Source organism: Eschscholzia californica, unplaced genomic scaffold (genome assembly GCF_041429995.1).
Source record: "Eschscholzia californica isolate CP2 unplaced genomic scaffold, dmEscCali1.0.p SCAF_1, whole genome shotgun sequence".
NCBI lineage: Eukaryota > Viridiplantae > Streptophyta > Magnoliopsida > Ranunculales > Papaveraceae > Eschscholzia > Eschscholzia californica.
The window spans coordinates 30841909-30856042 of record NW_028238198.1 but is presented as its reverse complement, the minus strand read 5'-3'; the positions used below and the strand labels follow the sequence as shown (position 1 = coordinate 30856042).

General features: G+C 39.2%; 1 protein-coding gene across 1 annotated transcript; it reads right to left on the bottom strand.

The window, feature by feature from the left end:
* Positions 1-982: 982 nt before the first annotated feature.
* On the bottom strand, positions 983-13928 carry LOC147566006 (uncharacterized). Its single transcript, XM_086652469.1, has 3 exons — positions 11867-13928; positions 3457-4494; positions 983-3398 (listed from the first exon to the last, which is right to left on the bottom strand). Exon 1 carries the CDS (start codon positions 13308-13310, stop codon positions 12186-12188), a length of 1125 nt encoding a protein of 374 aa, XP_086508595.1. The 5' UTR covers positions 13311-13928; the 3' UTR covers positions 983-3398; positions 3457-4494; positions 11867-12185.
* Positions 13929-14134: the final 206 nt, after the last annotated feature.

The following is a 14134-nucleotide window of genomic DNA, read 5'->3' as shown; positions in this document are numbered from 1 at the left end:
TTTGAAGGAAACACACAGATTTTTTTAATATTTTCGTTTCCACACACAACTTATTGCCCCGAAAACTTCCCTCATTTTTCCCAAAACACTGACCAATTGTGTTTTGTAATTTTACAAGAGAGACAGACTTTGAAACTACACAATCATGCTATGGCAGTTATGTCTAGATCTATATCTTTCTATCTCTAAGTTTCGACGAAGGGAGTGGTCCCTTCGCCAGAACCCTTCTTCTGGAAAATCAAATGAAGCACGAGACGAGGGTTTTGGGGGAGGGGCTTCCCCTTCGTCGGAACTATAGAAGAGAGAAGATAGAGAGGAAAAGTGAGAGAAGAAATAAAAGAGAAAGAGAAGAGAAAAGAGAGAGGGATGAAGAGAGAGATGACGACCGGAGTCACTATCGTCGGTTTAATGGTCGCCGAAGTTAGGGGTGGGAAAGGAGGAAGAAGACATCATAAGTGGGTAATGTCTGGAGGAAACAAAATAAATTTTCTCAAAACGCGACCTTTAATAAAATTTAAAAGAGTTAAAATAAAAAGGACGCAGTTAGTCAAGAAAAATTAGAATAAGAAATTTAATCTTTTTGCTGAAATAAACAACTTTACTTTATCATTTCTCTAAATTTTACTCGGTTAAACGGATAAACCAAACTCGACCAAGTTAAATTTCGGCTAGTCGGGCTCGGGTTTACCCGATGGTTTAGTCAAACCAAAACTTATCGGTTAGGCTTCAGCTCGAGCCAAAACCGAAAAAAGACCGGACCATTTCTCGCTCCTAAAGCCAAACCAACAAACGGTTCACGAGCCATGATTTGAGATCTAAACAACTTAATTTTGGGTAACCATAAGTTTCATCTTAAAGTTGTGGACGGTTAAGTTGCAAAACCATGATTTGAGATCTAGGGTTTCATATACATGACGAAGTAGAGTTCTTAAATTAACTCCTGAAAATCATTTGATGAAGTCTGTCCTTTAATACAGAAAAGTAAATAAAACGTGAATAACTTATTAAATTTAAGACTGTTTTTTTTTTTTGAATAATTTGATTAAATTAATATGAGAAACATGCTGAAATACAAGGGCGCACTCGGCTATGAGGCCTAGTGCAGGACAAGAAAAACAAAAGAGCATCGTGTAAGGGTCACAATAACGAGCCCCCACATACGACAACACAACACCCTTTATAGCGACTCAACAAAAACATCCCAAGACTCAACCATGCAATTAAACGGAAATATTTTAGCCCACTTATACGATCTGCTCCAATGGTAAATAAGACATTTAGCCGCGAAGAAGATGTATTCTGGTGATCGGGGTTTATCTCTGAAAATTCCATCGTTTCTAGCACTCCAAATTGCCCATATGATTGCTTTAGGGATAATGTTGAGGATAGCCTTCTTATGTTTACTACCCTTAATTCCTTTCCAAGCGAGCATGAGATCACTAATGGCGCTGGGGATACACCAGACAATCCCGATACTACTCATGAATCTGTTCCACACGTCCCTCGCCTTGTCGCAATGGAGAAATAGGTGCGAGGATGATTCTTCATCGTTCCCACAAAAACCGCAACGATTAGGCGAAATGAAACCTCGCTTTCTCAAGTTGTCCATGGTTGGAATCCTATCCCAAATCACAGCCCACATGAACACACTCATCCTCATGGGTATATTCTTTCTCCAAACGTCTCTAAAAACCGGTTTAGTCTCCACCTCCTGGTTTGACAGAAGCGAGAACATCGCTCTTACTGATAAGTCTACCTTACCCGGATCCGGGTTTGAAATCCATATCCTAGCGTCCGGACGACTGGTTAGGCAGAACGGTTCTAAGTCGTTTAAAAGACGAGTTGCCTCCTCCAACTCCCAATCATATAGCCCCCTCCTAAAATCCAACCTCCAGACCTTAGAGATGCAATCAAAGAAATCACTAACAGTCCCATCCTTCAATTCAGAGAGCACAAAGAGATTCGAGTAAGCTTCTTTGAGAGATGTATCCTTAACCCAAATATCACCCCAAAAACTCGTGTTCTTACCGTCCCCGACCTTAATTTTGGACACGGATTTGAACTTATGCCACCTTCTGTATATCCCCCTCCAAACCGAGACCCCATATGCTTTTTTAGGAGGTTTCGAAATCCACCCTAGCTCCTCTTCCCCATATTTTTCCTTAATAATCTTCCTCCACAAGAGGTTCTTTTCCTTACCGAACCTCCATAGCCATTTAGATAAAAGAGCATAATTCATCCTCCTCAGACTTTTGATTCCCAAGCTCCCTTGAGCGGTCGGCCTACAGAGAATCTCCCATGCCACCCAATGGGCTTTCTTGTTATCCAACTCACCATCCCAAAAGAAATCCTTGAATTTTCTTTCCAAATCATTACAAATCGAGACCGGAGCCGAGAAAAGAGAAAAGAAATAGATAGGAAGAGCCGATAAAACCGCCTTGACAAGAGTCAATTTCCCCCCTCTAGACAAAAGTCTTGCCTTCCACGGAGAGAGGCGTCTAGCCACCTTCTCCATAACTGGGTCCCATAAGTGTTTGGATCTATATGAGAAGCCCAACGGCAGACCTAAGTAAGAAATAGGAAGAGATGCTTTAACACAACCAAAAGTCGCGGCCAAGTCGTCTAAACCCTCCACTTTGCCAACTTCAATCACTTGGCTTTTACCGAAGTTTACCTTAAGACCGGAGGCTGCTTCAAACCATATGAGAGTGTCTTTTAATTTGCGGATCTGGTTGATGTCTTCCTTAATGAAAAATAAGGTGTCGTCCGCAAATTGAAGATGAGTAATAGGCGTACCATTCTCAGACACCTTAAAACCATCGAACCATTGAATCTGTTCTCCTCTTTTAACCATACAACTAAGAACTTCAGCCATGAGCAAAAATAAAAGAGGCGATAGTGGGTCCCCTTGGCGAATCCCCCTGGAGTTCATAAACACCGACGACGTAGTACCATTTATCAAAGCCGAAAAAGAAACCGAAGAGATACAGTTAAAAATCCACGTTCTCCATTTGTACTTGAAACCCATCTTAGTCATGATGTCGTACAGGAAATCCCAACTGATTTTGTCGTAAGCTTTTTCCAAGTCAACCTTAACCATAATACCTGAGGACTTTGATTTCATCTTGGAGTCCAGCAACTCATTAGCAATTAAAACCCCGTCAAGGATTTGTCTATCACTAATAAAGGCTCCTTGATTAGGAGATATAATGAATTCCAGTACCGACTTAAGACGGTTTTCCAACACCTTGGAAATGATCTTAAAAGGACCCCCCACTAAGCTTATCGGTCTATAGTCATTCAATAATTATGTAATATCCTTCTTGGGGATGAGCACGAGGAATGATTGATTCAATCTCCAATCTAAGCTACCCGAGAACCAGAAGTCCGAGATTACCCTCATAAAGTCACTTCCAATAATACCCCAGCATTTGTCGTAGAATTTGATGGAGAAACCATCCGGCCCCGGAGCTTTATCTTTCGCCAAATCTTTGATTGCGAGAAGGACCTCCTCCTCCGTGAAAACCCCCTCCAGAGACTCAGCTTGGAGATTCGAAATCGACGGCAAGTTTAGACTACCCACACCAGGCCTCCACATAGCCGGCTCCTTGTATATATTTGCAAAGTGCTCGACCACCCGACTTTTGATCTGCTTGTCCTCCATAATAAGCTCATCGCCTACTCTCAAAGCTGCTATCCGATTCGACCTCTTTCTACAATTTATGATTCCATGGAAAAACTTTGAATTCCTATCTCCTGCCTCAAGCCAATTAACTCTCGATTTTTGTCTCAAACTAATCTCCTGAAGATTAAGAATTTTCTCCATCTCCACTCTCATACTCTGTCTGAGCAAAAGATCTTCATCACGTAAATTAGTAGTTTCCTCCAACTTGTCAAAATTGTGGATCCCCTCCTGTAGCCAAGCCAAAGACTCCTTCTGACTTTTGAACTTTTCTCTTGACCATTTCTTTGCCTTCTCTTTCAAAATGTTCAATTTAGCCCAAAATGAAGCGTTATTATCCATCTCCTCCCACCAAATTTTAACCTGGGGAATGAAATCCACATCCAACAGCCAAATATCTTCAAGTCTAAAAGGAGGGTTACCTGTAGTCTTGATATTAGATTTCAGAAGAACGGGAGCATGGTCCGACAAAGGCTTCGGCAGAATAATTTGAGAGACTGAAGGAAACCGATCCTCCCAAGCTTTGTTAATTAGGAATCTGTCCAGCCGACTCATCGCCGGAATCGATTGATTGTTGGACCATGTGAAAGCCATCCCATTCCCCGGAAGGTCAATGAGCTCATTCCTCCCTACCCATTCGTCGAATCTCTTCATTTTAGAGGTGATGGAATGTTTATTCCTTTTCTCAAAACCGAATCTAGTAACATTAAAGTCTCCCCCAATACACCAAGGTAGGTTCCAACGATCATAAATTGAATCCAATTCCCTCCAAAACGACTCCCTAAGAGAAGAAATACACGGACCATAAAGGCCTAAAAATAGGTCTATTCCCGCAAGTGCACGGGATCAAGTTATAGTAAAATTAGTAAATCGGGAAATCGTTCCAAGGGACAAGTAATTTTATCTAAATCTTAAATTAACCCTCCATTCATTAATTTTGGTTTGATTTTGTGAAAACTATTTTTAAAAGAAAACAAGAAAAGACTAAAGAATAATGAAATCAAGATGGGAAAGAAATCTAGGGTTCTTGATTCCACCACATAAATGAACTATCTAAAACATGCATTCAATTAACAAATTCCTTTTTTCATATATAACTCAAAATCTAACATAATAAACTATTTAGATTCCGGAAGATATTCTTTAATAACACATTTCAAAATCATTTATATTTTAATTGATTATCACATAAAAGTTATATTCCTTAATAATCATTCATCATCTAATAAGCATATTCCATCTAATAACTTAACAAAAGCATGAAATATCTCACTATGAAGCATGAATAAAGACAAGATTATAAGATCTATATGAAATAACAATTAATAGACATTGAAGCTCAATACAAGGATTCATTAATCAATAACATATTTCAAAATAAGCCCAAGTATGGGTTTCCTCTACACCCTAGATACAAGATTAGCTACTCATGAAATCTAAAGTAATATCCATTGAAATTCTAAAGTAAATGGAATTACAAAAGATAATGAAAAGAAATCACCAAATGAGATTTAGATCCATAACTCCTTGTGCCTCCATGTTGATGTCCAATATTAGCTCCAAATATTTCCAAGAATATTACCCAAAACTCCAAATAATAGTTTTTTAGAAGATAAAAGAAGAGAAATTTAGAAGAGAGATAGAAGAAGAAGAGATTTTAGAGAAGAAGTAATGGAGAAATTAGAAGTTTAGAAGAAGAAATTAGGAGTAGAAAGAAATTGTAGAGAATAGATGAAGGTGGCTAGAGAAAGGAGAAAGAAATAGGTTTAGGGTTAGAAGATAGAAGGAGAAGTGGCTTAGAAATTAGAGAAGGAAGCCTCTTGAGAGGGATTTTAAGTCTAGAGAGAAATGAAAGAGGTAGAGATTTATTTATAGATGGGTTGATGGCTAGGGTTTTAGGAGTTAATTGGGAGAAAATGGGAGAAAGAGGGTTAAAATAGGAAGTTAGGGTTGCTTTCTACTCAAGAAATAATTTCTTATTGGTTGAACATAAAGTGAGACAAAAAGGAGGGGCATTTCTGTAAATTCAGGGACTTAAAAGTGGGAAAAGAGGGGACCACATGTTGCTGTCCGGTTTGTGCATCCCACCAGCCAGAATGGTGCCCGAAAGTGTCCCACCAGTCTACATTGTTTGACTCCAACTTTGACTATGCATATCTCACTCTTCCGGACTCCGAATTGACTTCCGTTTTCTCCTACGAGCTCGTCTCGGACTCTACTTTCCACTCGTCACTGACCTTGTCCAAATTTCCCAGAATACCCTTGTGTCCAAAAGACCAAAAGGCCCTTCAAGTAACTTTTTCTCATTTTTAACCGTTTTTCACACCTAACTCCGCAAAAGACACCTAATCATAAAAACCAACCATTTTATTATAATAAAGACTCAAAACGAACTAACTTGGCTAAATTAAACGACTCAGATGGGACATTTTCATGACCAATCAAACATCCCCAAACTTAGATTTTGCTAGTCCTCGAGGAAAACAAAATAAAATTAAAACCTAACTCACTTTCGGAGGAATCCCGGTTACATTTAGCCTATGCAACAAGCCGTTAAACCCCTAGGTTGCCCTAGTGGACGAGTTTTGTCTCGTGAGGGTTTCCAGAGAATATACCCACAAAATTCAAAAACATTTCTAAAATACAATAGGGTCCAAAAGCACTCAAAGTCAACTAAGAGGGACTAAAAATGTTTATCTCCTAGAAAATTTTAGCAAGCTAATAGGAATCAGTCAAAGTTAATAACACTATACAGACGCTAAAGATCTCTTCACTAGTAATCTAGACTCAAAGTGTACGTGACTAGCCACAATGAGAATCACTTCAGTTCCGAACACACAGAGCCTTGATCCCTATCTTAATACATTTCGCCTCGACTTTGGCCTCACAGACATACGCTCTAAAAGATGAATCACTCAGAAATGGTTCACTCGTATGTGCGAGTGTGATCACGACTATAGACTCAACACATAAAAAGGGGTGAGGACAATATTTTAGAACGAATAATCTACGAAAAGGAATATAACCACTAAATGGAATGGGGAAGCTCACTTACCCTTCTCACCCACTCTACCTTATAATAATGCTTCCTAAAGGTCAACGGATACAAGTGATGAGATGGATGGTGATGAGATCCCGAGAATGTCGACGCCTTCAATGCTAGAGAACTCCGAGCAACTTCCATACTTAGCTTTTTGCTTCGAACACTTATTTTACATAACAAACTAAAGTTCACATGAACTTTTAGACACACTTTCTGTTTTTCAGAGTTTTGTTTTTTTTTTTTTTTTTTTTTTGAAATAACAATTATAAACAATACAAACAATGCAATACCAACACTAGTATTCTCAACAATCAACTTTTCCATTTTTCGCACTTTGCTTTCACATTCTTCTTTCTTTACTTTTCATGCCTTCATTCTTGGGAGTCATATGATGAATGGATGGTGGAGTATCCGTCTTCCTAAAGTTGACACTATTATCGGGTTTCATGGACTACAAGAGTAAGGTTTATTCGCTATCCTGATGTCACTCCTAGTGGCTATGGAAGTTGAGCACACGAGATCAAATGAGCTCTTTTTACAAATTTGCGAGGTTGAGTAGCTCTTCACTCTACTCGGAATCAGCGCAGAAGAGTACACTCAAAGGTAATAGAAAGGCTCAGAAATCTCACAAGGGTTAAGTCTCCACTAAAGATTAATCTAGTTCTCTCAGAACCGTCTACCCTTCACTTCCATAATACTCACATGGCTAGCACACAGACGACCTCAAGACTCGAAATTCATGAAGAAACCTTTAACAACCGGATAGCACGATCAACTCGACTCTATAACTATTAACAAGCCAAAAACAACCATTAGACTCACATTTTCGGTCAAAATTGAAAAATTTTGAACCCTCTCGAATTTTCGAAATGAAGGACTTAGCAAAAAGTTCTTCCTTATCCCCAAACTTAAACCGAACATTGTCCTCAATGTTCTGAAGACTATGCCAAAAATAAAAAGATGAGAGGAAAGATATTACCAGACTCCACTGTCCTATATCAGAAGCATGGGTTGCCTCCCAAGAAGCGCTAAGTTTATCGTCTTCAGCCAGACGATGATGAAAGAAAAAGGAAAGAAAAGTTACTGTAAACCTACTAGATTAAGGGTTGATGACTCCCCATACAATAGTAATCGGAAGATTTGAGGGTCAACCCAAAAGATGAAGTATCCAGGAAGGTTCAGTCTCACGTCCATGGAATGATATGGCAGTTTAAGTGAGACTTCCAATGTGAATGATTTATCCCCAAACTTAGATGAAGCAACAATCATTAAGTTTGGCGATAAACTAAAGTTGAAAGACATTGGATAAAATGGATCCTCATAAACATGACAAATTGATTGAGAGACTGTGGAAGAATACACAAGTGATTGACACGAGGTTACTTGGACTTCCGAGGGACATGGTGCATGACTATTTAAGAGGTTTGACTCACCTAGATCAACACTCAAACTCGGAGGTTCTAAAATAGCCTCATTGGCTTGTTGTATTGAAATTACCTCCAAGTTGGGTCTAATCTCCTTCGGTAAAGACTCAGACAAACTATCTTTCATTATGATCTCATTAGTGTTTAGATTTTCACCTAAGTCGAGTGAGTCATCACTCTCTTTGGACATTTCAACTAGCCAAAGTTCATCAGCTTCATCTTTAGTAAGACATCAAGTTTGATCCAAAAGATTATCATTAAGATGAGAAGAAGGTTTAGACTCGGGAGACAAAACAGACTCAGCTTTTGGTTTCTCTGAAGGTGGTTCAAGAGTTTCCTCAGCAATGGACTCATATGATGATAGCGGCGACTCTATGGTTGGCAAAATACTATGGTCAGAAACTAAACATGGAGTAGGATCAAACAAAGTATTCGCCTCATTTATACTACCATCCTCATCATCATAAGACTTATGATATTGTGTATTGTACTCCAGATTATCAAAGGACTCATCATCTATGATGTTGGGTTTTTTATTGAGGGACAATTCTAGATTTTCACTAATTCTTTCACTTAGAGCTAATCTTTCAGCTCGTAGCTCCCGACCTTTCTGCTCAAGCTCTATATTAGTCCTGACAAGAAGACTATAAAGTTTGTCTAATGAAGATGATGAAGAGTCATTAGTTTGAATGTTATCCCATTGAGGTGGTTGGGACATGTTTGGATCATAAAACTCTTCATTATATTGACTGTAGGATGAACTATTGACATGTGCATAGTGTGACTCATAACCTCCTTGAGGTTGACAATACTCCCTATAATTATCACCATAGACATTATCCCTCGGATTTTCAAAATAATTTTGATAGTTAAAACGTTGATAATTATTGGTATTTTGTAACTGAGGGACACAACCTTGTTGAGGTTGATGATGATTCCAATAGTTATCGACGTTATGACCATCATTACGGGACTGGTCAAAATTATTTAGAGTAGCGTTAGTTGCCTCAAGTTTAGACATGCTCCGTAAAAGTATCTCTTGTGTTCTTAACAATGATTGTTCCTTCCGTCTCTCTTCCAATTCGTCCTCATAGAAGAATCCTTCCATTTTTTTGGTTTTTTTTGGTTTTTTTTTTTTTTTTTTGTTTTGTTTTAAAAGAGTAACGAAACTACGAAGATCCTAAGGAAAACACACACACAAGCAAGCTGACTCAACCAAGCAACCTAGACACAATCTAGACGACTGGGTAGTCTTTTTCACCTAAAAATTGATCTAGACAGCTTCTATTTCTTTCCAAAGCTTGAACTATGATTCTTATAAGGAGTTACTCCGTCACAGTACAACGATCAAGAATTGTGCGCTTAGATCGTTCCCTCTTCCTGGGAAAACTCTAAATACTAATCAAGTTCGAGATTTGTCAAGAAGGTCCTATAAGCTCGTTACCCTTGGCCAATGTCTAAATCAATTTTTAATTTTAAGTGAGGCTTGGGATTGCGCAATGTTGTTACCTAAATGGGCAAGAGACCGGTGATGAAATCCGACTCCTATCTTGTAATGGGTTAATGCCCTTACTAATATGATAATTAAACTAACAGTTCGACAATCAATTAGGCAAGCAAAAACATCACAAGTACCCACTTACAGGAGATTCGTGGGTGATCTAGAAGTTACCTCCCGTTCAAGACGGGCGACGACCTTTGTAGACGACCCGGGCCACTCTTCCCGCAAGTGTGCGAACCCGAGGATTTGTTTTGGTTTTCGGTTACAATTAACAAGCCCTCTAATTTAAGGTCAAAACGTTTAAACCAAAAATAAAAACTAGAAAGTCTAAAAGTCTCTCTCTCACCAAAAATAATAAAAAAATACTAAAAATAAAATGTAAATTTTCCTTCTTGAGCTCCTCTCCTTGTTGCGCCTCTTCCTTTGCTCCTTAGCGTTCTACACACCAAAAATGGAAAAGCAAGTCAAAGTGTCCAAAAATAAAAACTTACCAAAAATAAAACTTTCCAAATATAGAAATAAGATAAGACAAATTCAAGCTTAGTCCCCGGCAGCGGCGCCAAAAACTTGATAGGCCTAAAAATAGGTCTATTCCCGCAAGTGCACGGGATCAAGTTATAGTAAAATTAGTAAATCGGGAAATCGTTCCAAGGGACAAGTAATTTTATCTAAATCTTAAATTAACCCTCCATTCATTAATTTTGGTTTGATTTTGTGAAAACTATTTTTAAAAGAAAACAAGAAAAGACTAAAGAATAATGAAATCAAGATGGGAAAGAAATCTAGGGTTCTTGATTCCACCACATAAATGAACTATCTAAAACATGCATTCAATTAACAAATTCCTTTTTTCATATATAACTCAAAATCTAACATAATAAACTATTTAGATTCCGGAAGATATTCTTTAATAACACATTTCAAAATCATTTATATTTTAATTGATTATCACATAAAAGTTATATTCCTTAATAATCATTCATCATCTAATAAGCATATTCCATCTAATAACTTAACAAAAGCATGAAATATCTCACTATGAAGCATGAATAAAGACAAGATTATAAGATCTATATGAAATAACAATTAATAGACATTGAAGCTCAATACAAGGATTCATTAATCAATAACATATTTCAAAATAAGCCCAAGTATGGGTTTCCTCTACACCCTAGATACAAGATTAGCTACTCATGAAATCTAAAGTAATATTCATTGAAATTCTAAAGTAAATGGAATTACAAAAGATAATGAAAAGAAATCACCAAATGAGATTTAGATCCATAACTCCTTGTGCCTCCATGTTGATGTCCAATATTAGCTCCAAATATTTCCAAGAATATTACCCAAAACTCCAAATAATAGTTTTTTAGAAGATAAAAGAAGAGAAATTTAGAAGAGAGATAGAAGAAGAAGAGATTTTAGAGAAGAAGTAATGGAGAAATTAGAAGTTTAGAAGAAGAAATTAGGAGTAGAAAGAAATTGTAGAGAATAGATGAAGGTGGCTAGAGAAAGGAGAAAGAAATAGGTTTAGGGTTAGAAGATAGAAGGAGAAGTGGCTTAGAAATTAGAGAAGGAAGCCTTTTGAGAGGGATTTTAAGTCTAGAGAGAAATGAAAGAGGTAGAGATTTATTTATAGATGGGTTGATGGCTAGGGTTTTAGGAGTTAATTGGAAGAATATGGGAGAAAGAGGGTTAAAATAGGAAGTTAGGGTTGCTTTCTACTCAAGAAATGATTTCTTATTGGTTGAACATAAAGTGAGACAAAAGGAGGGGCATTTCTGTAAATTTAGGGACTTAAAAGTGGGAAAAGAGGGGACCACATGTTGCTGTCCGGTTTGTGCATCCCACCAGCCAGAATGGTGCCCGAAAGTGTCCCACCAGTCTACATTGTTTGACTCCAACTTTGACTATGCATATCTCACTCTTCCGGACTCCGAATTGACTTCCGTTTTCTCCTACGAGCTCGTCTCGGACTCTACTTTCCACTCGTCACTGACCTTGTCCAAATTTCCCAGAATACCCTTGTGTCCAAAAGACCAAAAGGCCCTTCAAGTAACTTTTTCTCATTTTTAACCGTTTTTCACACCTAACTCCGCAAAAGACACCTAATCATAAAAACCAACCATTTTATTATAATAAAGACTCGAAACGAACTAACTTGGCTAAATTAAACGACTCAGATGAGACATTTTCATGACCCATCAACCATAAACCGAAGTAGCCATCCATTCAAAACCATCAGAAACATTACATACCTTAAGAGAAATGGAAAAACTACCTATGACCCTGTCGGAGCAAACAAAATAAGAAGGATCCCACATACAAAGGACACCCCCTGCCGACCCAGTAGCCGGTAAAGCGCACCAGGCCACATTACAACTACCCCACAGACTAAACACAAGAACATCATTAACATTTACTAACTTAGTTTCTTGAAGAAACACAAAATTCGCCTTCATCTCCATCCTTAACTTCCTAACTGCAGCCTTCTTCTTTGCTGCTCCCAAACCCCTGATGTTCCAGCTAATGAAGTTAATTGACATAATCAAGACGAGTTACCACCCTTGAACACGACCGAGTCCTCCTGCTTCCTCCTGATTCTGACTCCCTCAACGTCCACTTTAGTCTTCTAGCCTCCCTTTCTAACTTAGATGTTGTTCCTGCCCTCTTCTGTCCACTGCTCTGATCAGGAGTCAAAACTCCATCGACTGAAACCCTATTCTGAACTGGAGTATGAATCACCATGGCAAGATCACTATCCATAGGCGACACCTCTGTATTTTCAGTGATCCCTTCTGATTCCCCCACACACACTGGAATGTTTACTCCTGGACCCCTGGTAGCTAACGGTTGAGTGAACATTACCAAGTCTTCTTCAACCTTGTCATAGTTCTCCTTGAGATCTGATCCTATCAACCTAAGCAGGTTCTCCATCTTCCCCTTAGCCCCTTCATGTTCCAACGCAAAACCCAACTCCTTTCCTATTGCCAAGAACTCCTCCATCCTCTGTTCCATACTCGTGTTGATCACAGCAACTGACAAGTCATGAGGAGGCATACTTGCTGGGGTGACGGCTGGATGAGGGGGAGAAAAGGCACCTGTCCATTCTTTGTCTAGGGTAATACCCTTGGGGATCCTTGGAAGTTCTCTGCCCGAGGTGCCCTTAAAAGAGTCCATTAGGGCCTTACCCAAGTCCGTGATCAGGAGAGGGGGCGCCCTAGGAATCCTCCTGGGCTTTCTATTTCTCTTCCTGGAACGATAGTAAATCTTAAATCTTTTCTTTGCTGGGCCCGTCTTCTTTGGGCCCCCAACCTTTTCCCCAGGCCTATGACCATTGTCTTCGGCGCACCCTTCTGAAATTTGAATTAGTTCCGTACCTTGATTTGCCTCTGAAAAGTTGATCGGGGGTTCAGCCTCCATACCAACTGACGAGATGAGACCTTGATCTATCACCGAAGAGGAAATAGGATCAGACCCCATCGGCCATTTCTCTTTTCGAGGGTCCCTTATTAAGCTATTGATCCTCGATTCTTCAGCAAAAGTCAACTCCTTGGACCGCTCCCTGATGTACTGGTCTGTATCACTGTCACCTCGGTCTTCTACATCTGAGGAGTGAGCTGACCCGAAAAGCCTCTGACCACTTTCCGGCGACACCATAGTTTCCGGTGAAAACACACATTGGAGAAAAACTTCCACCACATCCCCCCTGTCCAGGAGGATCAATCTCTCCGGTATTTTTGACGTAATGTCACACCTGATATAAATAGAGGCGAAAGCTAGTACCTTGAAGCTTTAGTATCTTCATCGATCATCAAAAAGTCTCCAAATGTCTCACCAATATCATGGAAAACCTCTTCATTCCAAAGGTTGAAAGGGAGGCCAAAAATCTTAACGTTGACCTTACACATGGACAAGTTGACCTGATTACAGTCCGGATGCCATCGCCGAAAGAACATCCTCTCGACCTGAGACAGATGAATCTCGCCTAAATCCAGCAGGGGTTTCGTGTTGTGTTTAGTCTTGATTACTGCTCGAACCCTGTTAAAAGGAATCAAGGATACCTCCCCAGTCTTCAAAATCCCCCTGACTAAATCTTCCACGCTTCCCCAGTCGTCGACGGCATACGTAGCTTCCACCAAAACCGTGTCTTCCCAACTGATGGTTCCATTAGGGGTCAAGGCCATAGCAGAGCAATGAAGATTTTCGGTATTAATGGTTTTAGAACTGATTTTGTTAGGGTTTGTAGGAGGTCTCTGTTGAAGAAGGGCTGATTTATAAGAAGTTGAGTGAAGTTTTGGTTGATGGGATATGATCTGAACTTGACATGCATTGGCTATGGGAAAATAAGATATTCCCGGTTTGTTGACAGATGTCGAAGAGGATAGGGTTTTGGACTTGGATTGGCTGTTGTTTAGGTGGGAATGATGAGGGTGTTTAGGGCTGGTTTTGGCAGAAGACGAAGATGAAACGTTGGTGTAATG